General features: G+C 38.6%; 1 protein-coding gene across 3 annotated transcripts in view; it reads right to left on the bottom strand.

Annotated features, from left to right (window-relative positions):
* LOC132008450 (apoptosis inhibitor 5) overlaps positions 1-20,548 on the bottom strand; it is a 28,804-nt gene extending 8,256 nt beyond the window's left edge. For all 3 annotated transcript variants that reach the window (XM_059387074.1, XM_059387075.1, XM_059387077.1), the window contains exons 1-11: positions 20,329-20,548; positions 12,706-12,867; positions 11,547-11,640; positions 11,000-11,065; positions 10,137-10,288; positions 8,357-8,563; positions 7,545-7,649; positions 6,573-6,662; positions 5,135-5,316; positions 3,637-3,730; positions 2,809-2,865 (exon numbers count right to left, since the gene is read on the bottom strand). In XM_059387074.1, the coding sequence (XP_059243057.1) occupies positions 2,809-2,865; positions 3,637-3,730; positions 5,135-5,316; positions 6,573-6,662; positions 7,545-7,649; positions 8,357-8,563; positions 10,137-10,288; positions 11,000-11,065; positions 11,547-11,640; positions 12,706-12,867; positions 20,329-20,397 (1,278 nt within the window). In that variant the 5' untranslated portion in view covers positions 20,398-20,548. The remainder of the gene's footprint in view (positions 1-2,808; positions 2,866-3,636; positions 3,731-5,134; positions 5,317-6,572; positions 6,663-7,544; positions 7,650-8,356; positions 8,564-10,136; positions 10,289-10,999; positions 11,066-11,546; positions 11,641-12,705; positions 12,868-20,328) is intronic.
* Positions 20,549-21,579: the final 1,031 nt, after the last annotated feature.

Below are 21,579 nucleotides of genomic sequence, written 5' to 3'. Positions count from 1 at the left end.
TCATGACCTAAGCCAAAGGCAGATGCTTAACCAAATAAGCCACCCAGGCATCCCTAGCTAACTTTTTTCTAAATGATGATCATTTAGAATTCCAGGATAAAATATATCAACTGTAATAAAACGAAGTCTTAAATATTTCTTTTGCACAGATGCAGTCACTGAGGTGCCTTAAGGGAAAAAGAATGGTGCAAACTATATTTGCTTTTGCAGATTTTTAAGTGGTTCAAAATTAGAACAAAACTATAATGCTAAAGGCCTGCTTAATATTTTTCTTCTTCTCAAATATCTGTAAGTTACCAATAAAGGAAAAACCCACAAGACTTAAATACCAAGTTATTAGTATATGGTAATGCAAATGTTTGCTGAATTTAAATGTTAAAGTAACTGAAATAATCTAACCTCATGATATTCTCAAAACTTAGATAGATTTATAAACATATTTATTATTAGTTTTTTACCTAACATTTCTTATCAGCTTTAACTTTGATTTTTAAAAAAGATTTCATGTATCTATTAGAGAGAGAGTGAGTGGGATGGATGGGGGGAGAGAATCTGAAACAGACTCTATGCTGGTGCAGAGCCGAAAATGGGGCTCAATCCCAGGACTGAGATTATGACCTGAGCTGAAACCAAGAGTCAGACACCCAACTGACTAAGACACTAAGGCAGCCCACTCTGATTTTTATATATCAGTAAAATTTGATCAAACTGTTCTTTCTACAGTTAAACATTAATAAAAACCATCACGATATGAAACTTAAGTCCATTGTGCCAGATAAATGCAGGGAATTAGCGGTAAAGTCCTTTGGATCAAAAATGCTTGAGGTTTCTAACTAGACTCATTAATATACGATAATGTTATTAAAGAAAGGAATTTTATTGTATCTATATATGAGAAAATGGATGTTGGCTGAATCTATTTGTGATAGTAATAATTTCATCATATATGTATGTTAATCATATATACTTTAAAGTGATACGATGATATGTATAAATTATTTCTCAAAAAAATCACATTTTGATAAATGAATTCACTGTTTGAAATTATTAGTTTTAAGGTTTGAAATTAGTAGTGGCTAAAATTATGGAAAGAGCCCAATCATCCACTGACCAATGAATGGATTAAAAAAATGTGGCGTGTGTTTGTGGGTGTGCATGTTTATACATACATATATATTAGAATATTACTCAGCCATCAAAAAGAATGAAAGCTGGCCATTTGTAACAATGGGGATGGAACAGAAGTGTATTATGCTAAGTGAAATAAGTCAGACAAAGAACAATCATGATTTCACTCATACGTGGAATTTAAGAAACAAAACAGATGGAACACAGGAGAAGGGAAAGAAAAAATAAGATAAAAACAGAGGGGGCGCCTGGGTGGCTCAGTTGGTTGGACAACTGCCTTCGGCTTGGGTCATGATCCTGGAGTTCCGGGATCAAATCCCACATCGGGATCCCTGCTCAGTGGGGAGTCTGCTTCTCCCTCTGACCCTCTCCCCTCTCATACTCTCTTTCTCTCTCTCTCTCAAATAAATAAATAAATAAAATCTTAAAAAAAGAAAAAAGATAAAAACAGAGGGAGGCCATACAGAGGGGTGCTGGAGGAGAGGTGTGTGGGGAATGGGTTAAATAGGTGATGGGTCTAAAGAAGGCATTTGTTGGGATGAGCACTGGGTGTTACATGTAAATGATGGGTCACTAAATTCTACTCCTGAAACCACAACTACACTTACATTAACTGACTTGAATTTAAATTAAAAAATAAATAAATAAGGGGGTTGAGAGAAGGGGGGTGGGGTTATGGACACTGGGGAGGGTATGTGCTTTGGTGAGTGCTGTGAAGTGTGTCACAGACCTGTACCCCTGGGGATAAAAATATATGTTTATAGAAAATAACAAATAATAAATAAATAAATAAATAAATAAAAGGAGTAAAGCTATAAGATTTTCTTAGGAGATGGGAGTACTCGCACCTCTTCTCTTTCCATGATACTCATTCCTTAATGTCTCACTGTTGCTTTCTCTGCAAAGTTTCCCTCTCTTCTGATAAAAAGTAATGATTCTATGGGAGAGTTACCAGATTAGAGTTAGGAGTATACCACCAGTCCTAATTTTGTTATTATCAGGCTTTGTGCTCTAGGTTTTAGAAAACTCATGGCTTTTTCCACCTGGCTACAATACTGTTGACTTATAGAAACAGGTGATGGTTACTTTGTTGTGATTCTTTTTTTTTCCCCCTCTCAGATTGTCTTCTGTTCAGATTAATGTTTACCTGGGGGGGAGGGGTAAAGAGAGCTGAAGTGTATTTATGGTTTAATGGTAAGGTACATCTTAGCCTATAGTACAGAAAGCTCTAAATTTATTATATAGATAAGTTAACAGAAAAGACTATAGGGAAAACATTTCAAGGGCCACACAGGCTTGTTCATCCTTAATGTAAGCAAAGTGGGGTTTTACTGGCCATTTGAAAGGACCCAACAGACCAGCAGAATTTAAGTCAGTGAAATTTCTGAGTCTAAATGTATTTGTTCCAATGCTTTGGGTCAGAGAAAATCTGCATGCCTCCCTTTGCCTGCAGTATCTTCTGCAATAACTTTTAAATAAGTAAAACAATGTATGACTTTATGATAGCTACAGAAATGGCACTTGGTATTATAGAAAGCATAAAGCCTTAAAAGGCTGAATGCCTGGAATACAATGGTATCTCCCCTTTAACAGTATCATTACAGATCTAAAGACACATAGATAAACTCTTGCACAAACTTTCTAGCTAGCTAGAAGGACTGGGTAAGAAAGAACACTTACCTTGATTAAAACATTAATATTATTTGTTATTTTCAGTGCAACAACTTTAATCTTGTTCTGCAAAAGGAAAACAAAAAGTGCCAATAACTTTTATGATGCATATCCCATTCCCATATAGAACTGGAATAATTATACTTCTCTTTCAGAGTCATTTCTGCTTATTCCCACTTCTTGACTCTAAACCAGTGTAGAAATGGCAAAGAAAGCAAATAATCTTTATGTTCTCTTGATAAGTTAGAATATTAAAGTGTTATCTACCACTTATCTGAAAAAATGAGTTTAAGACGGTCATATGTATACAGTTGTTGTTTTAAAAATCATTAGCTTAAGTTACAGGAAGACATAATGAAAACTTAAAATATTTCATGAGAATTGTGATGAAGATTGATCACAATAGCTGAGATGAGAGAAATCCAAAAATCCCAACACAAACACACATATAGTTTGGTTTAGAATTGGCAATTTAATCCTTTTTACAATGTAAATTGCTATTTTTCCAAAAGGTAAAAATAAAAATATCACATCGTCAATCAAATATTTGAACAAAATGTGCTAATGAGACCCTAATGAAAGACTGGTATGTATCTAAGTTTGTAACACTATTCACAAACTTGGACATATTCGAAATATTTCAACAAGGATAAAAATATAACTTAGCAAATAACTAGGCAATCTTCTAACATCATATTGTATCTTCAAGACAGACTTGTATTACCAGTTCAAATGAAGTCAAATGTTACATTTCGACATATGAATTGAGACTGAATTTGCAGTACATGTTGGCTATTATAAAAAATTTCCTTACAAGATGTGACTCAGTATTCTTACCTCTTCTGTTTTTAAGGCTTCGCCTGTTTTACCCTGCAGAGCCAAGCGAAGTTGTCGGATATAAACCTGCAGTCCCCGTGCAAAGTACTGCAGCCTAAATAAAGAAGTATTGGTTGGTTAGCAAATCACCACTTCAATTTTGTTTTTAAATTCAGAGAATCTTCTACTATAGCTAAAAGTTCTTAACTAATAAAGGTCATTTTTTTTTTGAGGAACTTTTTTTATTATTAATAAATGATCCCAAGAGATACATAAATAAGCAAAATAAAAAGTTTTCCTTTACCAAAAACAGGAATAAGTCTATACTAAATCTGGCAAGGGAAAGATTTTTAACACTGTGCTTGGTATGTTAAGCCGTAAGGCGCAGTCAGAGTGAACCATTCAGGAACCACTGATCAGAATCGATGGCCTGGGTTCTTCTCTTTCAATGACCAACTGAAGGTTAAGTGACCTTACACAAATCACGTAACCTCTACATATTTATCTGCTGACAATGGACAGTGTTTGATTGTCAAGTCTAGTTAAAAATAAAACTGCTGATCTGAGAATTTATTTATAAATGCATATAAATCTCTAAGGGTTCAAAGAAATACCCCTTTCAAGTTTGTTCCGAGATAATATATGAAAGAGAGGCAGTATAGAGCCCCATCGTGCTGACTTCTAGAACTCTGCTTAATAACCTGGCATCATTTTTTAATTTTTACAGGAATTTCTAAACTTTTTGCTTCTTCTTCTTCTTTTTTTTAATTTTATTTATTAATTTGACAGACAAAGATCACAAGCAGGCAGAGCAGCAGGCAGAGAGCCTGCTGCGGGGCTTGATCCCAGGACTCTGAGATCACAACCGGAGCCAAAAGCAGAGGCTCAATCCAGTGAGCCACCTAGGCGCCCTTAACTTGTTGCTTCCGATCAAATATTTCACCAAGTATTAAACCACTGCCTTACCAAACAACAGAGGACAGTAACAGATAATACAGTGGCTAAGCATTTCAAATTTTAAGGTGTGAAGTTGTTAATAAAATGATTCCATCTAAGTGTGTTCATGAAAACAACTTGTGATTTCTCCAGTGCTACTCCCCTAGAATATTCTAAGACCTTAACAACAGCAACTCCAATTTACAGAGTACCCACTATGTGCCAGGCACGATGCTCAAAGCTTTCTGTTCACTGTCTGATTCTCACAACTCTACGAGGCAGCTGCTGTTCTCATTTAAAGTAACTGCTGAGGGAAATCAGGTGGTTAGTAGAGCGGTTGAGAACCTGCTCAAGATCATAAAACAAGTGAGAAGAGTGAGCTTGTTTTTGAAAACGTTCTCTCCCCCACATAGGTTTTTATGCCACACTTTTATATACGTTCCTGTTCTGTGGATCTTCCATTTTATCCCACCAGGTAAGGCAGGGTGGGGACACAGCTCTTGTAAAAGGAGAAGAAAATCAAGGGCGTATCAAGATAGCCATCATCTTTGTCAAGGATTAGACCACTTCAATCATACATCACCTAATTTTAAAATCTTTCAGTTTTTCGGCATTCAGTTTGGCCGTTAAGAAATCTGGAAGTTTTCGGCCCAACTGGTGAAAGCTGTACAACAGACATTCCACATAGCTGAACTGCAGCTTGGGTTCTTCATTACCGGCATTCTCCCCATTTTCCGCTTCTTCTGGAGGAAGAGGCATATATTCCTAAGAGATGAAAATATAGAGATATTTGCAATCTGCCATAAATGCTCTAATTATAAACAAGCAGTGAAGTCACATAGAGCAGGCTTTTAGGACATGAAGCATTAAAAACTACCCAAATCAGAAATTTAGGATCGCTTCTCGGCCTTTTGGCTAAGATCAAGAATAGAAATTTAGGTAAGATATCCCTTTTACCCATCAGATCAATAATGACCCAGCCTGTCAATCCCTCTATCTTAACCTCTGTTGTAGCTACTGCTATCTCCACCACTGCTACTGCTACTCCTCACAGTGAAGAAGCTAGTAACATTTTTTTATTTCTTATTTTTTTTTTTAAAGATTTTATTTATTTATTTGACAGAGATTACAAAGGAAGGGAAGCAGGCTCCCTGCTGAGCAGAGAGCCCGATGCAGGGCTCGATCCCAGGACCCTGGGATTATGACCTGAGCCGAAGGCAGAGGTTTTAACCCACTGAGCTACCTAAGCGCCCCGCTAGTAACATTTTTTAGGTACACTTATACAAATGACAGAATGAAATTCTGAGGCAATTTTTTTATGGTGAAAAAGTCTGTGATGAAGAATCAGGATTCAATCTTGGTTTGCCATCAAAAGCTGATGCTTTTAATCACTTTATTATGCTAATCCGAAAATCTTTTCTGAACATTTTCCCACACTGTTTGACTCTCCTTACATTCAAAGTACTGCCAAAGGCTTTCAGTATGAGTGCTATCACACCCTGGGGAAGGTGTACAGGTCTGAATGAGCTCCAGATGTTACATGACTCAATTCATACTACAGGCCTAGTGCTTATCACTCACTGTGTCAGTTACACAAGTGTTTACATCCAACAAGAAAAGCACTTGGTGATGCTGATAATGATTTTATCAGATGGCCTATTTTCTCCACAATTATGACTTAAATGATTTTATTTGCTGGCTGCTCTAGCTACTTGGCCTTAGGCAGCAACCTGGAAGGTGACCTGGAGCAAATGTGAAAAATATTTTGATAAAGGAGATAGCAGAAAAACTTACTATAAAAATCCTGTGTTATCTTTTATGCAAACCATCAACAACAGAAGAAATGCCAAAGATTTTCTTTTAAAAGTAGACAACATGTGGCCTGAACGACTAAAAATACTTGCTAGAATTATTCCATCTAATTTGGGTTTCTAAAGTTGATTCTCTACAAATTACACCACACTATTAGACTCTGGGATTACATACGGACTGCGCCATTAAGAAAAGAAAAAAGTTCTTACCAGTAACTTGTCAAATAGTTTCCTTAAATTTGTTTCTAGCTTTTCCATGTCACCACAAAATGAACTCATCTCTGCCAACAGTTTCAATACCTAAAAACAAATGATTCACTGTTATTAGTATTTTTTTTTGAATAGGCGAGGGCTGTAAAATAAGAATGATTCTAGGTAACTAAGGCTGCCTTCTGCTATACCTTAATACTGTACTACGAAGAGATACTTAGGAAGAATTCTTAACAGCAAAGAATTATTTATTAGCATTTAGAATGGGCTTCATTTGCTATTAAACTTAGTCTCTGGACACTAACTCACAGTACTTGTAGTCGCTACTATTCTCAAGGTTCAACTCTCCTTAACTCAGTCCCTGTCTAACAAGTCAGACCCGGGACATCTGAAGCAAATGACAGCCTCAGTACACAGTGGTACTCCTCTATCCCAAAAAACCTATGAGGGAAATGGCACATACATGTCCACATTTCAGCCCAATTCAACAATCATTATTAAGTGCGTTTCAGAATCAGGCTTGGCACTAGATTCTGAGAATCTAGAGATGAATCGATTAAATGTGGCGCGATAAACAAATGTTACAAGTGCTGTGAAAAAAATGTGTGTGTACCTTACAGCTGAGCTATAAAGGAGAGTGGGTAACTGGAAAAAGGATCAAGGGTATTTTGTATTAACCCAGTTTAAATCTGGCTCTTATCAATTACGGATAGAGAAAGGAATAGTTATGAATTAAACACCTTGAAATATTAAGGCTACAAAGAGACAGAGTATCATGAACACTATACGCAGTGCTTCCCACTGCAGCAAACTTTCATTAAGTTCATAAAGCATTCCTATGTGGTTAATTCTGGGACAGATTACTAGCTAGTCATCATACCTTTACTCTCTTAGAAATCAGAACTCTATGTTATTTATGTTAAAATATGGGAACGTCTTTTTAGTACTAAAAAGCAGATGTTTTTGTCTTACCTCCAGCTGTATATCGAGACCCTCCACTGGGGTAGTCAAGGAACTGAGGTTAGGGAGAACTTGCTCACAGAAGTAAGTCACAAACCTCGTGGAATGCACATTTTTCTGTAAAAATCCAAAGAACAATGAGTTGTCAAAAAAAAAGGGAGAGGGAATATTCTTTCAAATATAACAATGCCATCCGATAAATGCTGAGCATGACATCAAGAACTGTGGCTATAAATACAACACAGTGCGTACCCCAGAAATAACCTTGGTAGACAATACAAAGTAATTGTTGCAAAGTAATCTGGAGCATTTGGATCTCTATACATTTTCAAACTCTTCCTCAAATCTCATGTCAAACTTTTGGGGATATTTTAATGTTGAATTCTGTACATTTTTCAAAAGGGGGGGGTCCTTTACACAGTATTTTTCAAACTATTCTATGCACATCCAAGAAGACTCATGGCCAGAGGAATCACAAAGCCAGAGGAAAAGAGTATATTTACCTAAAACAATGATCTCCTAGAAAATTTACAGAAAAATGCTAAGTTACTGAACCAAATGGTTTAAAAACTCAGCCAAAACCACAGAATGTGATGCAAGATTTTCTAGACTGAAAAAAATCTCTAAGCAAGACTTTTAAAAGAAATTTCTTGCTGCTTTGGGCTCTCATCAACCCCACCAAGGGTTCCATAGAGCAAATATTCACTCCACTGTGTTACTATTTCATGCAAAAGTTTTGAGGAGAATGCTCAAGTGAGTATCTACAGAAATATAAGCTTCAACAGAGTAATCAAAATAGCAACTAGATAAAACAAAGAGCTCACAGAGAAGAGGGGTACCGCCTGCCGAGTGCATTGTAAGAGCCTGTCCACACAGTCAGGATCTGAGGGATTGAAGGTTTGTTCCAGGTCGGCCTGTTCAGCCACCAGTTCTACGAGTTGCTGCCTTCCACTCACTGTCTGAAGGCTTTTTAACCCAGAGAGTATCTTCATGAACAGGACAAATTCTTCACCAGTCACATCTTCTAGGACCTAGAAAAGACAATTCAGAATCATAGTACTGTTATTACTTGAGTGAAAAAGAAAGAGCAATACTGAAACAGTGTTAACAAGTTTATTTCCCTTATTAAAGTCAAATTGCTGTTAATATTTCTGAAACACTGTTGAGAGGACATGGCTTCAGTCAGTTTAGCTTTAGAGTACACCATGCATTCTCAGTGGGGCGAGATATGGTCTCCGAAGCTGCAAAACCTGGTTCTTGTGAAATGTACTTCTTTTATGTATAAAGTACAGATACACAAAGAGTGCATAAACAGATACAGTATATCTGTGGCATTAAAATTTCACAGGAAAATAGCTAAGAAAAAATAGACTAAGAAGGCTCTTTGGAGGGGTGGTGAGAGAAATAAAAAGTAGAATTCTATAGTCTACTATCAAATCAGATTAAGTTTCCTATATTTAAAAGCAGCTTGGGTTGCCTGCCTGGCTCAGTCAGTAGAGTATGTGACCCTTGATCTTGGGGTTGTAAATTCAAGGCCCGCATTAGGTATAGCGATTACTTAAAAAAAAAAAATAAAATAAAAAAACTTTAAAAATAAAAGCAACAATAAATTATTTAGTTTATTAATTCACCTTAATTAGGCAATTATATACAAAATAGGAGACCATACAAGTCCACATGAGTAGGCCTAAGCCTTTCTAGTCACTGATTGAAGAAACAAGCAATCATGACATACTCCACCAGGTTATTAGCTGGGGGCATAAGTAAAATATGTTGATATTCCCAGCTGGAGCGCTGTTCCTTTCGCTCTCACTGAAGAAATCTCCTCGGTAAGCAAGTCAGTGGTGTTAGTACAATTCTGATTTTTTTCTGAATATATGTATCAAAGCAATGATCTTCAAACTTTGGCACTTTATGAGTGAAAAGTTAGCTGTGACAAACGTTGCAAATATTAGCATGCCTAACTATGCTAGATGCTGGGAGCAGAGATAAGCTTGGTCTCCTGAGCTTAGAATGATATTGGGTAAGATGGGGGGCGAAAAAAAAAAAAAGAAGAGGCATTTCAATCTGTTTCCTTGTCATTTTGAAATGATCCAGAATACTGTAAGGAGAATATCCTAAAACTGGGGAAAGGAGTGGAAATTAGGTAAAATCTCCTTAAAGGAAATGATTTGCACAGAGTACTGAAGAATACCTCAATTTTGAGGATAACACCACAAAGATTTAAATGTGATCACATTCCTTTAAATTAACAGGTTGATTCATCATTACTGATAACCAAAATGCAAAACACCATATAAGAAAAGCCTGACTTCTATGGCGGTTTTAATGTATATTTTATACACATCTAATTTCTTTTTTTTTTTTTTTTTAAGATTTTATTTATTTGGGATAGAGAGAAAGCAAGCAAGGAGAGGCAGAGGGAGAAGTAGACTCCGCACTGAGTAGAGAGCCTGATGCAGGGTTCAATCCCATGACCCTGGGATCATGACCTGAGCCAAAGGCAGAAGCTTAACTGAGCCACGCAGGCGCCCCATACATACTGCTAATTTCAGATATGTTCTTCTACTTTAGGGAAGTCCCGTTAAATGATCTAAAGCTTACCTTTTTGGATTCAGTTAGGATAAGTTCCTCTACTTCCTTTGTTAAGACTTCATCTGGTAAAGTCTTAAGTTTTGTAGAAAGGAATTTGATTGCTCGTTCTCTAACAATGTCCTCTCCTTGAAGTATTTGGCTAAACAAGCCACCCAAAGTCCCTGCAAAACAAAACAGTTGTACGTAGCAAGTCAATTATATATCTTCATGAAGTTTTTCCATTTAACCCATTTAATAGTATTTCTTTTCTAGTGAGTGAGTAAGCATCCTGAGTATCATTGATTCTGGCTAACTTAGTTTGAAATTTCTATAGCTTCAACCATAACAGTAATCACGTGCTTTGTTTATGGATTCTGAATCAATGTGAGCATGACTTTCCCCCTTTAATCATAATTAATAATAAATAAACCCAGGTATTTTGGAGATTTCTTTTATGTGGCAAGGAGAGTCTTTCAACAGATTACTAATGGAAAAGTTTGATTTGTTTTTGCCATTACTTCTGCTGTTTTTTTGCATCACTAATATGTTGTGCCTTTTTTTTTAAAGATTTTATTTATTTGACAGAAAGAGAGAAGGGGGTGGGGTCAAGTAGGCAGAGCAGCAGGGAGAGGGAGAAGCAGGCTTCCCACTGAGCGGGGAGCCTGATGCAGGGCTTAATCCCAGGACCCTGGGATCATGCCCAGAGTCAAAGGCAGATACTTAACCAACTGAGCCACCCGGGAGGCCCTGTTAAGCAGCTTTTTAAGAACACTTAGAACTTTTATGAAATAGATTTCTGGGTGAATCTGACTTTATCTTTAAGGAATAATGCCAACCTGCCCAATTTTTGTTTAACACATCAAGCACAATTCAGAACAAGAAGCAGGCCTTACCTTTTGCATCCATCTTAAATATACTTAACAGGGCATTGTTCACTAAGTTAAATTCTGCAGAATCATCTGGATAGAGAAAAAGTAGTACAATGTATAAAATGAATGAAAATATTTGCTTCATTTTCAAACCTAAAATTCAGCATAATTTCTCACAGACTACATTGAAAGCAGACATAACTAAGCATTCTTCTCAAGTACCAAGAAATTACACCTTCCCTATAAAGGCAAAGAACCTGGCATACCAGGAAAGCTTTTGCATTAAGATGTACAATTAAAAAACTACAGCAAATTGCGGGGGGGGGAATCATGATACATCAAAATTCCCAAAAGAATCAGTATGCCTTTATAAACAATTAAAAACAAAGCAAAACATTAGGAATTAGATAATCACAATCCAGTAAGCTTCAAAGTACTGAATGAAAAAAAGAATTTTAATTTCAATTAGAAGTAGTACCTTCAGCCATAAAGGGGGGGGAAGCTAAAAACAGAGTTACTTTTTCAAAAAGAAGTTATATTTAGATAAAAGGGTAATAATAAAATTCCTTACCAGTCTGCAGAAGTTGGGTAAGTATATCTGCCACTCGGGGAAGATTTTCTCCAGTGGCAAACTGAGGCAGCTCTTTAATTGCTTGCCGTCGAATCTGAATACAATTTTAAACAAAAAATTAACCAAAGTTAAGGAAAACTAAAACCTCAGAGAAACCATAATTAGGGGCATATGAGTCACCAAAATATAAAACATGAGACTTCTAGCTGTTTTAGAAATAATTTGCTCCAATATTAAAGTCAAGCTTAACAGAATAATTAAATATGTGGTAGAAAGGGATGTTAAATACGATTACCGACTGGAGTAGACAGATTTGAGAACATTAACAACAATTTATATACTGATTACATGTAACTGTTGGGTCTTTACTACCTTTGGACACATACTGCAGTATCCTTAAGAACAGCTAGAGTGGCAATGATCTATCTAATAACTATATTTACTTTAGAATTTCCAGTATTAACTATTCAATATAACATCTGTGAATATACTCTGTGTACTTTATTCCAAATTTGTGGGCCTGGCTTATTTAGTTTAAAATAAAAATGGATAGTACTTATATCTAGCAAATTGTGCATGAAATGTTGGCGATTCACTAATTTCATTTGAAAAGCCAGAAGGTGTTAATTTAAAGTTCTTAGGAACCTGAATCAGAAGCCAGAATGCTGACAGTTAATTCTGTTCCAAGGAAAAACGATTTCTTCTTTTTCTAGAGTCACATGTAATAATTACATAGACAAAATTTTTTTTTTTTTGCTATATACAATATTTTGGGGTGTTGAAACTATAAGATGTAACAATATTTTAAATATCTAAGCAAGTACAAACTGACTGAAAACATTAGTCTAATTTCATGTGCACAATATATAACAATCTATGAAAAAATGTGAGCCACAACCCATTTTTACCATTGGATAACAGATAAGCAAAACAAAGTATTTTGTAATTCCATGCATTTTTCACAGTTGAAAGATGGTGAAATAGAGAATACATTTTCTCAAACACAGATTTAAGCCTCAGTATGGCATCACGCCAAATGACACTGCAGGATTTCGCTGTGCATAGATACAGTTGGTGTTTCAATTACACTAGCTGCACACTGGAAGCATGGCAAGTGAGACATCTGAAAGCTTGTTGAGAGCATCAATCATAAACTTACTGATACATCTTCATCCTCACAGAGGTCTAACTGTGCATTGATAGCAGAGTCAGCCAATTCTGGAAAATGTTTAAAGAATTTCGGAATAAACTGGGCTGCTAATCTTTTTTCTTTTGTACCACCTTTCACACCATCTAGTATCACTTGATAGGCATCTTTATGCTGAAAAAGAATAAAGCAGAAAAGAAGAATTTTAAGGATGGGAAGCTCAACAAACTTGAGTCTGCTTTAAATGAGAAAAGTCTTACGTAGGCTAAAAGGTAGGGCTTATGTTTGGAGGTGTCCCGTTAGATGGGACACCTATACTCCTACTGTCTTCTTCCTTGCGTGCCCCATGCCCATGCGCTATTTGTCAGTTGGGGAAGAGAGATGACAGCGTGAAGTTTAAATGCAGAAAGCAAAGAGTTTGTTGACACATCAACGCTTCCGCTTCCTTGTACAGCTGATTACTGACCCTGACCTCGAATACTTTCTAGATAGTCAACACTGGATTAAGATAGATTCTAATGTCACATATTTAAGTTTTTATTAGAATACATTCAAAACTCACTTGTTTCCTTTTACTTACTTATTTTTGAGAGAGAGAGAGACAGCACACAAGGTGGCGGGGTGGGGACGGAGAGGGGGAAACGGAGGGAAAGAGGGAGTCTCCAGCAGACTCCATGCTCAGTAGGGAGCCCAACACAGGGCTTGACCTCATGACCCTGAGATCAGGACCTGAGCTGAAATCAAGAGCTGGATGCTTAACTGACTGAGTCACCTAGAAGCCCCTCATTTGTTTCCTTAAAAACAAAAAACAAAAAATAAAAAAACTTTCAGAAGTGTTCTCCCTCAGATACTCCTAATGTGAAGGGTGGACAAGACCTCAATCCCACTTACATACACCCTTGCCTCCAAACCAGTACTTTTCTTAAACGACAATGATCAAGCTGGCAAACAGGAATGATAAATCCTCAGACTGTAGATACACATTCTGTTTGGGCATATGGATAAAATTTCTAATTACTGAAAACATTAAACATTATAATAACGATACCAAATGTGCACACAACATAGTGTTTACACTGTTCGAGGCAATGCTCTGCTTTAGATATGTGCTTTGGATACTTCCATGCCACCAAAAGGAAAATAACCAATAAAAATCCAGTGGATTATAGAAGTGCCCAAACTTTAGTTTCATAATAATTCTTTCCATAGACAATACTATGTTAAGTGGAAAAAATAAAGCAAAATACGAAGTTATTTAGGTACAGTAGGATCTCAATGAAGGATTTCAATAACAGAAATAAAGTGTTCCAGTAAAAAGACTAGTCACAATTAGATCTTTTAAAGGTACAGATTTTAATAAATTCTGCAAAATACTAGACTGAAAATTCAAATACTGCCAAACCATCTAAAAAAATAATAAATTCTAAAAGTTAGTTCAAAAAAACCTAAAATTCCACCAACTGATTGACAACTCCTCTTAATATCTGAAACATAACACCAACTCCTAAATAAGAAAAATGTCTGTGAATTAGGTTAGCTTCTTCATGAAGTGCAGACACAAATCAATCTTCAGGAGTTACTACTTCGAAAGTATATTACACACTGGGCTCCTAGGTGGCTCCGTGGGATAAGCCTCTGCCTTTAGCTCAGGTCATGATCTCAGGGTCCGCAAAGGGCTCTCTGCTTGGCGGGGAGTTTGCTTCTCCCTTTCTCTCTCTGACTACCTGTGATCTCTCTCTCTGTCAAATAAATAAAAATCTTAAAAAAAAAAAAAGTTTCCCCCCAAAACCCCCAAAAGCATATTACATACTTTTTAATGCAAAGGTCTGAAAAACTATGGCTAACTTCTCTACCACTGTATATTCCTGTGTTTTGCCTCATGTCTTCCAGACAGGCTTCATAAAACCAAAGTTTTAAACAGTTCTGACACCCTTACTTTTTGCAGGGTATCAAATCCAATTTCCTTTAAATCAAACAAAGCTTTACTTATAAAGTCTTTTGAAGAAATTCCTTACAGTGCCTAAAACTAAATGAAGAATCCCTACCTCAAACAATTCATTCTGTCAAGAAAAAAAAAATCTGAATTAAACAACAAAAAAAATCTGAATAGAATAAAAAGGAATCATTAGCGACATTTATTGAAAGCCTACCAGGACTGAGTAATGCCTTATGTACATGCCTCACGGTAATCCTGTGAGTTAGGTGTTACTACTATCCCTATCTTTTGTTTTATTTTTTTAAAAAATATTTTATTTTTTAATTTGAGAGAGACAGAGAGTGACAGAAATAGAACACAAATGGGGTGAGGGGCTGAGGGAAGAAGCAGACTCCCGCTGAGCAGGGGGCCCCATCCAGGGCTCATCTGGGATCATGATCTGAGCGGAAGCAGACATTTAACCAACTGAGCCACCCAGGCACCTCATCCCTATTTTTCAGATGAGAAAACCAAGACTCAGAAAGTGAAATAATTTGTCTAGAGCTACACAGCTAGACAAATAGCAACCTGAACACAATTTTTTTTTTTTAAGATTTTATTTGACAGAGATCACAAGTAGGCAGAAAGGCAGGCAGAGAGAGGAGGAAGCAGGCTCCCTGCTGAGCAGAGAGCCCGATGCGGGGCTCGATCCCAGGACCCTGGGATCATGACCTGAGCCAAAGGCAGAGGCTTTAACCCACTGAGCCACCCAGGTGCCCCATGAACACAGTTGTTGACAGGCTCTAAAGTCAAAATCTGTGCCTAATACCAAGCCTCTTTAAGTTCTGAGATCTTTCTTAACAAAGGAAGAGAGAAAGCAAGCTTGCCAGATCTAGGACTGTCAAAGGGAAAATGTGAGTCCTAAATATAGGCTCTACACAGGCATGTACACTGAGATATAGTATCCCAAACACAGCAATTCCTTTGAAAAGTTAAGCACTTTAACTTATTCAAACTAGAAATCAAAGCATCAATTTTATCAAATAATTTCTATAAACATTACTAACAGACTTCACACTGATTACCCTTTATATAATGCAAAATAAAATGCTCTTCTTTGCCAGTTGTCTTCTAACTGTAGCATAGGGACAAGACTTTTTACAGAATCTCTCTAAAATAGTTATTACTTCTGGTTTTCCAAGCAGGAAACAAAATATAAGTGATATTTTCAATGATCTCAATGATCACAGTGATTTAGTGGCAGATAGACTGTAACCATTATAAAGTATTCCAAATACTACATGGCACTGCTTATTTTTTTTTCTTCCAACACAATAGTATATCTCAGCTAGATAAATAAATTTGTGATCCTAACAAGAAGTTTTAATTGTAAACATTTTAATGCATTTCTGAAACTACGTATTTGTGTGTGCTTTTAATAGCTAATTAAAAAAGCAAAGTCTAAAGAAATCACTAAAATATTTTCAAGTAAAAAGTCAAGCTGTAATAAGATCTACATTCAGCAGATACCTTCTACAATAAGAAATTTGTGATAGTGATTGTCAAAACACAATGAATATATTTAAGTGATCAGTGACATGCCAGGTAAAGCCATGCTTGAGATCAGGATGCAGCTTCTAGGAAATAAACAATTTTTAAATTTTATTTATTTATGAAGATTTATTAATTTTAGAGAGAGAAAGCAGCAGCGGGAAGGGCAGAGAGCCAGAGAAAGGGTCTCAAGCAGACGGCCTGAGCACGGAGCCCTACACAGGGCTCACTCTCATGACCCCGAGATCACGAGAGCCAAAACCAAGAGTTAGCTGCTTAACTGCACCACCCAGGTGCCCCTAAACATTTATTTTAGAAAAGAAATGATATAGTTTCAACAAACATATTTCTCAAGTATGACATAAAAAGAAAACGGATATGCTAAGCTATATTACTACTTTTCTCTTCACTCAATAATCTAGTTTGTAGGAAATATTGCATTAACACTTTATTAGGGAAGTATAGTGACAGACTGGAGGGTTTTGAGGCATTAAATAATGCTTTACTTAGAATTTATTACTCCAGGTTTGCTTATTAGAAAACATACTCATGGTTTAAATATATGATGTGAGAATATAAAGTTCTCATCTTCATTCATATATATATACATGTACACACAGTAATTACATGGATATATCATTTATTATATAACATATTAACTGTATAACCTTATTATTAATGTAATTATACCTGCTCTTTGAATGTATTTCTTCAACTGTAAAGAAAAAATATCTACTGAAGGGCAAGGCACAATGCAAGGAGAGAAACAAAAGAAGAGTCTTAACCTCAAGACTTTATAATTTGGTAAGGGAATAAGAGAAGTCCTCACATGAAATAAAATATAAATGTGGAATACTATAAATGAACACACAGTGTCAAGGAGGTTCATCAAGAGAAAGATCTGGTCTGAGGATTTTTTTTTTAAGATTTTTTTTTTATTTATTTGATAGAGAGAGATCATAAGCAGGGGGAGGAGCAGAGGCAGAGGGAGAAGCAGGCTCCGCACTAAGCACAGAGCAGATACAGGACTCAATCCTATGACCCTGGGATCATGACCTGAGCCAAAGGTAGACGCTGAACTGACTGAGCCACCCAGGTGTTCATGATCTGAGGATCTTCTGAGGAATAATTCTGAGGAAAATTAGCCGAAAACCTCAGGGAACTTGTGTTTTTCCTAGTATATTCAGAGAGCATTACTCTGAAAGAAGGACTGACAGTGGTGAAGAGGGCGCTCCCCTCAACAGCAACAGCATGAACAACTGTGGTACTCTGATCTTTGACAAAGGATAAAAATAAAAATAAATGTTAGAAGGAAGTTCTAGACTAAAAACTCAAATATGGTCTCAGATATGTCCAGAAAGGTACCTGCCAGGAAACCAAACCCTTGAATGTAAACCTTGTAAGTTAACTGAAAATCAGGCTTTGCTACATGAAGAATGTAAACACTTTCTTTCTCTCCTTAAAAAAAAAAAAAAAATCATTAGTGCGGGGCACCTGGGTGGTTAAGTGCGTTGAGCCTCTGCCATCAGCTCAGGTAAGCTCAGGTCACGATCCCAGGCTCCTGGGATCGAGCCCCGCATCGGGCTCTCTGCTCAGCGGGGAGCCTGCTTCCCTCTCTCTCTGCCTGCCTCTCTGCCTGCTTGTGATCTCTGTCAAATAAGTAAATAAAAAATTAAAAAAAATCATCAGTGGTGTTCCTTCCATTAAGTTGGCTCCTGCTTTTAGTTAAAATTCACATGTAGTATCTTGAAACCTACTATCTTTTTTGGTAAGCAGTTTCAGGACCTTTCTCTAAAAGGGGAAAGTTATTACACAATAGAGCAGAATGAGTAGCCACTGTTGATTCGTCCAGCTTCAGACCTCCCAGAATTCAAAGAGCCTGAGACAATCACTGCACTTCATTATGCACAGGTCTTTCTGCATCAGAGAGCTGCCTGCCAGCTGTCATTAGAGTGTCATGAAGGTATTGATCTCACATCAGGTCAAGAAACTGTGCTAAAATTTTAGCAACTGGCACAATGTGTGGCACATGGTAGGCAATCAAAAAACGTACTGAATAACCCTCACTGAAGCCTGAATGAAAAAGCTCCTCTTCTGTTTTCACAAACTTCTGTCTCCTAAGCGCTCTTTCCAAATTAAAAGCATATTTTTTGCCTTGACAAAGACATTTTTGACCTCTTAAGGAAGAACTCTCAACCTTACCTGGTACTTAAGATTAAAGATGACACTAAGAGGAAAACACGAGCAATTCTTAATTCTTCACAACATATATGTAAATTCCAGTCTGGATTGTATTTGCCCTAACAGACTCTAAGCAGGTAGCTGTCAACCTTTTTGCTATCCAGTAAAGAATGAGGATGGGGGTATGAGACATGACTAGGTACACAGTTTCTAAGTTTCCCTAAAAAATTTCTGATCTACCTCTTTGGGTGGGCACCATCTACAAACTGAGGATCACTCTCCTGGTTTCTACCCCATCTCCTCTGCTGATCGGCAACAAAGTCAATTTTAGGTAGAACAATCTGCTACTCTATTCATCAAATCTGTCACAATGAATAAGAGTATCTTCACTTCTGGGGCGCCTGGGTGACTCAGTGGGTCAAGCCTCTGCTTTCGGCTCAGGTCATGATCTCAGGGTCCTGGGATCCAGCCCCACATTGGGCGCTCTGCTCAGCAGGGAGCCTGTTACCCGCCCCCCACCCCTCTGCCTACTTGTGATCTCTATCAAATAAATAAATAAAATCTTAAAAAAGGATATCTTTACTTCTAAATCTTTCTAGGAACAGTAACAAAATCAAAACATGACTGATCACAGTTTTTCCAATGTTGTCTTACTGGACAGAAAGTTTCTCCCTCAGTACCGAGCGACCTAACACACACACTGTATTTTCATCTGCAACAGACTGTCAGTATACTTCTCATTGATGATGTCAAAATTCCCTATTGAAATGGAAATATAGTTGGAAGGAAAATAATCTGGTACTTTAAACTGGTGTATTTACATTTCTAGGTTAAGCTTAAGGAAGGTCCTGACATCCCAATTCTCCTGGTGCTGTTCAGCTGGGAAAGAATTTACCTGAATTACACATGTCCAGAAAAAGGGGCTGAGGGGGGACAGTGCCACACAGCCTTGCTAATGTTAGTAGCAAACTACAGGATCTTCTACTTTCTGCTCCATGCAAGAGACAAGCAGAAGAATCACACAAAGTTTTAAGCACTGAAACGATATGGCATAGAAATTCTAAAAACAATGATCAAGATTTACCTGGGAGAGCCTGGTTCTTTTCCCAAGAAAACATACACACACACACATCCCAACTCCTTAAGTCCAATATACTCCAGTTCAATGTACTCCAGGACTTGAAAACTCACAAAGCAGCGGTATGGTCAACTCAACACTGCTGAAATTGTGTGTCTTGGGGCAAACACTGCGGAGAGCTCTTGCCAAACAACTCTATTTAAAGCTGCACTCTCCCCTTCCCCCCCTGCCACTGCACGGTCCCGTTATATTTTCTCCACAACACTTTCCAAGGCGGGTACCCAGCTTTCTTACTTCTCACTGGTTTCCCTCACCAAAGGTACATTCGGGGAGAGCTCGGGTAACTTTCTATCCTGTACCTTCAGGGCCCGGCACGGCGCCTGTTGTGTGTAGTAGGCGCCCCAAACCGTACTGAATAAATGAAATCGTAGGCCCTCGTTAAAATCTGGGAAAAGGGCCCCTCTTCTGTTTTTCACAAACTTTTGCGAGCTAAACACTCTTCCTAAATTAATAGCAGCTTTTCCGCCTCGACAAAGACATTTCTGACCTCTTGAGAACTCTCAGTTTCATCTTCCGATGGGCTGAGGTCCATCGGAAAGGAGAAAGACTTAAGAGCCATCTGCAGGGCAAGACTCAGGATGAGAATTAACGGGGCGGGGGGGGCGGTGGCAGACGAGGCTGAGTTAGGAAACTCCACGGTGAGAAAAGGGAGGCGGAGGAGCCTGGGACCGGGGACCCGCGCTCTCCCTGGCGAAGCCACAGTCTACGCTCCGAGAGGAGCCCACCCCGACGAAACAGCCGGGGCCGCTGGGAGCCCGCGGGAGGACGAAGCAGCAGCCCCCGCCCGGCCCGGGGAGCGCTTTCGAGAGGCCGCGGAGCGCCGGGCCCTGCAGGCCGCTCAGGGACTTACCTGGCCCACTTGCTCCGTAGCATCGGCTAAGATGCCATAGTTGCGATAAAGCTCCTCCACGGTCGGCATGGTGAGCGACAAGCCCAGGGCCCGCTCCTGCTGTCGTCTTCGTCGCCGGCGCCACCGCCGCCTCTAAAGTTCTCCAAGCCCGCGACCCGCACTATTACGCCTCCAGCTGCCGCCAGTGCCGCCGCCAGTCACCGCGCTCAGGGAGGCTCCGCCCCCAACGTCTACGTAAAGACGTGCGCGTTGGGAGCGGCCTTCATTGACCGCCCATGCACTCCCCCCTTGGGGTTCTAGCGCCCTCTAACGCTTGGCTGTGCAAAAAGTTACAAAGATGATTAAATTTTCTCAGGCTTCTTTGAAGGATTACGTCTAGGAAGGAGCTCTCGGTGGGGGTGGAGGAAACTGCAAAGATGACTGCGTTTCTGCTCTTCAAAGATTTCCCACTGGGACGCCTGGGGGGCTCAGTCGTTAAGCGTCCGCCTTCGGCTCAGGTCCATCCCAGGAGTCATGGGATCGGGCCCCGCCTTGGGCTCTCTCCGCTCTACTGGAAGCCAGCTTCTCCATCTCCCTTTCCTCCTACTTGTGTTCTTTCTCTCGCTGTCCCTCTGTCAAATAAGTAAAAAAAAAAATTTTTCTTTAAAGATTTTATTTATTTATCAGGGAGAGGGAGAGAGCGAGCACAGGCAGACAGGCAGGCAGGCAGAGGCAGAGGGAGAAACAGGCTCCCCGCTGAGCAAGGAGCCCGATGCGGGACTCGATCCCAGGACCCTAGGACCATGACCCGAGCCGAAGGCAGCTGCCCAACCAACCGAGCCACCCAGGGGTCCCTAAAAAAAAATTTTTTTTTTTTAAAGATTTTATTTATTTACTTGACAGAGACAGAGAGATCACAAGTAGTCAGAGAGGCAGGCAGAGAGAGAGGAGGAAGCTGGCTCCCCGCTGAGCAGAGAGCCCAATGCAGGGCTCGATCCCTGAGCCACCCAAGTGCCCCAAATAAGTAAAATCTTAAAAACAAACAAACAAACAAACAAAACCCTCCCATTGTCTAGAAAAGCGATCTTAACCAGAGATAAACAGAATGAGGGGTGGAAGAGTTTCATGGTTGAAACGTTAAGCTATTATATATGATAAATTTCAAAGCCAGATCAGTTTATGCCGAATAAGTACAGGCAGTAGTCACAAAACAGTTCCCTGGCTCTTGTACTCCTTGGTCAGATTAAGAATATTAAAAAGGATTAGGGAGCA

This window comes from Mustela nigripes, unplaced genomic scaffold (assembly GCF_022355385.1).
Source record: "Mustela nigripes isolate SB6536 unplaced genomic scaffold, MUSNIG.SB6536 HiC_scaffold_148, whole genome shotgun sequence".
Classification (NCBI taxonomy): domain Eukaryota; kingdom Metazoa; phylum Chordata; class Mammalia; order Carnivora; family Mustelidae; genus Mustela; species Mustela nigripes.
Note: the sequence above shows the minus strand (reverse complement) of the source record. Positions and strands in the feature narration are given on the sequence as shown.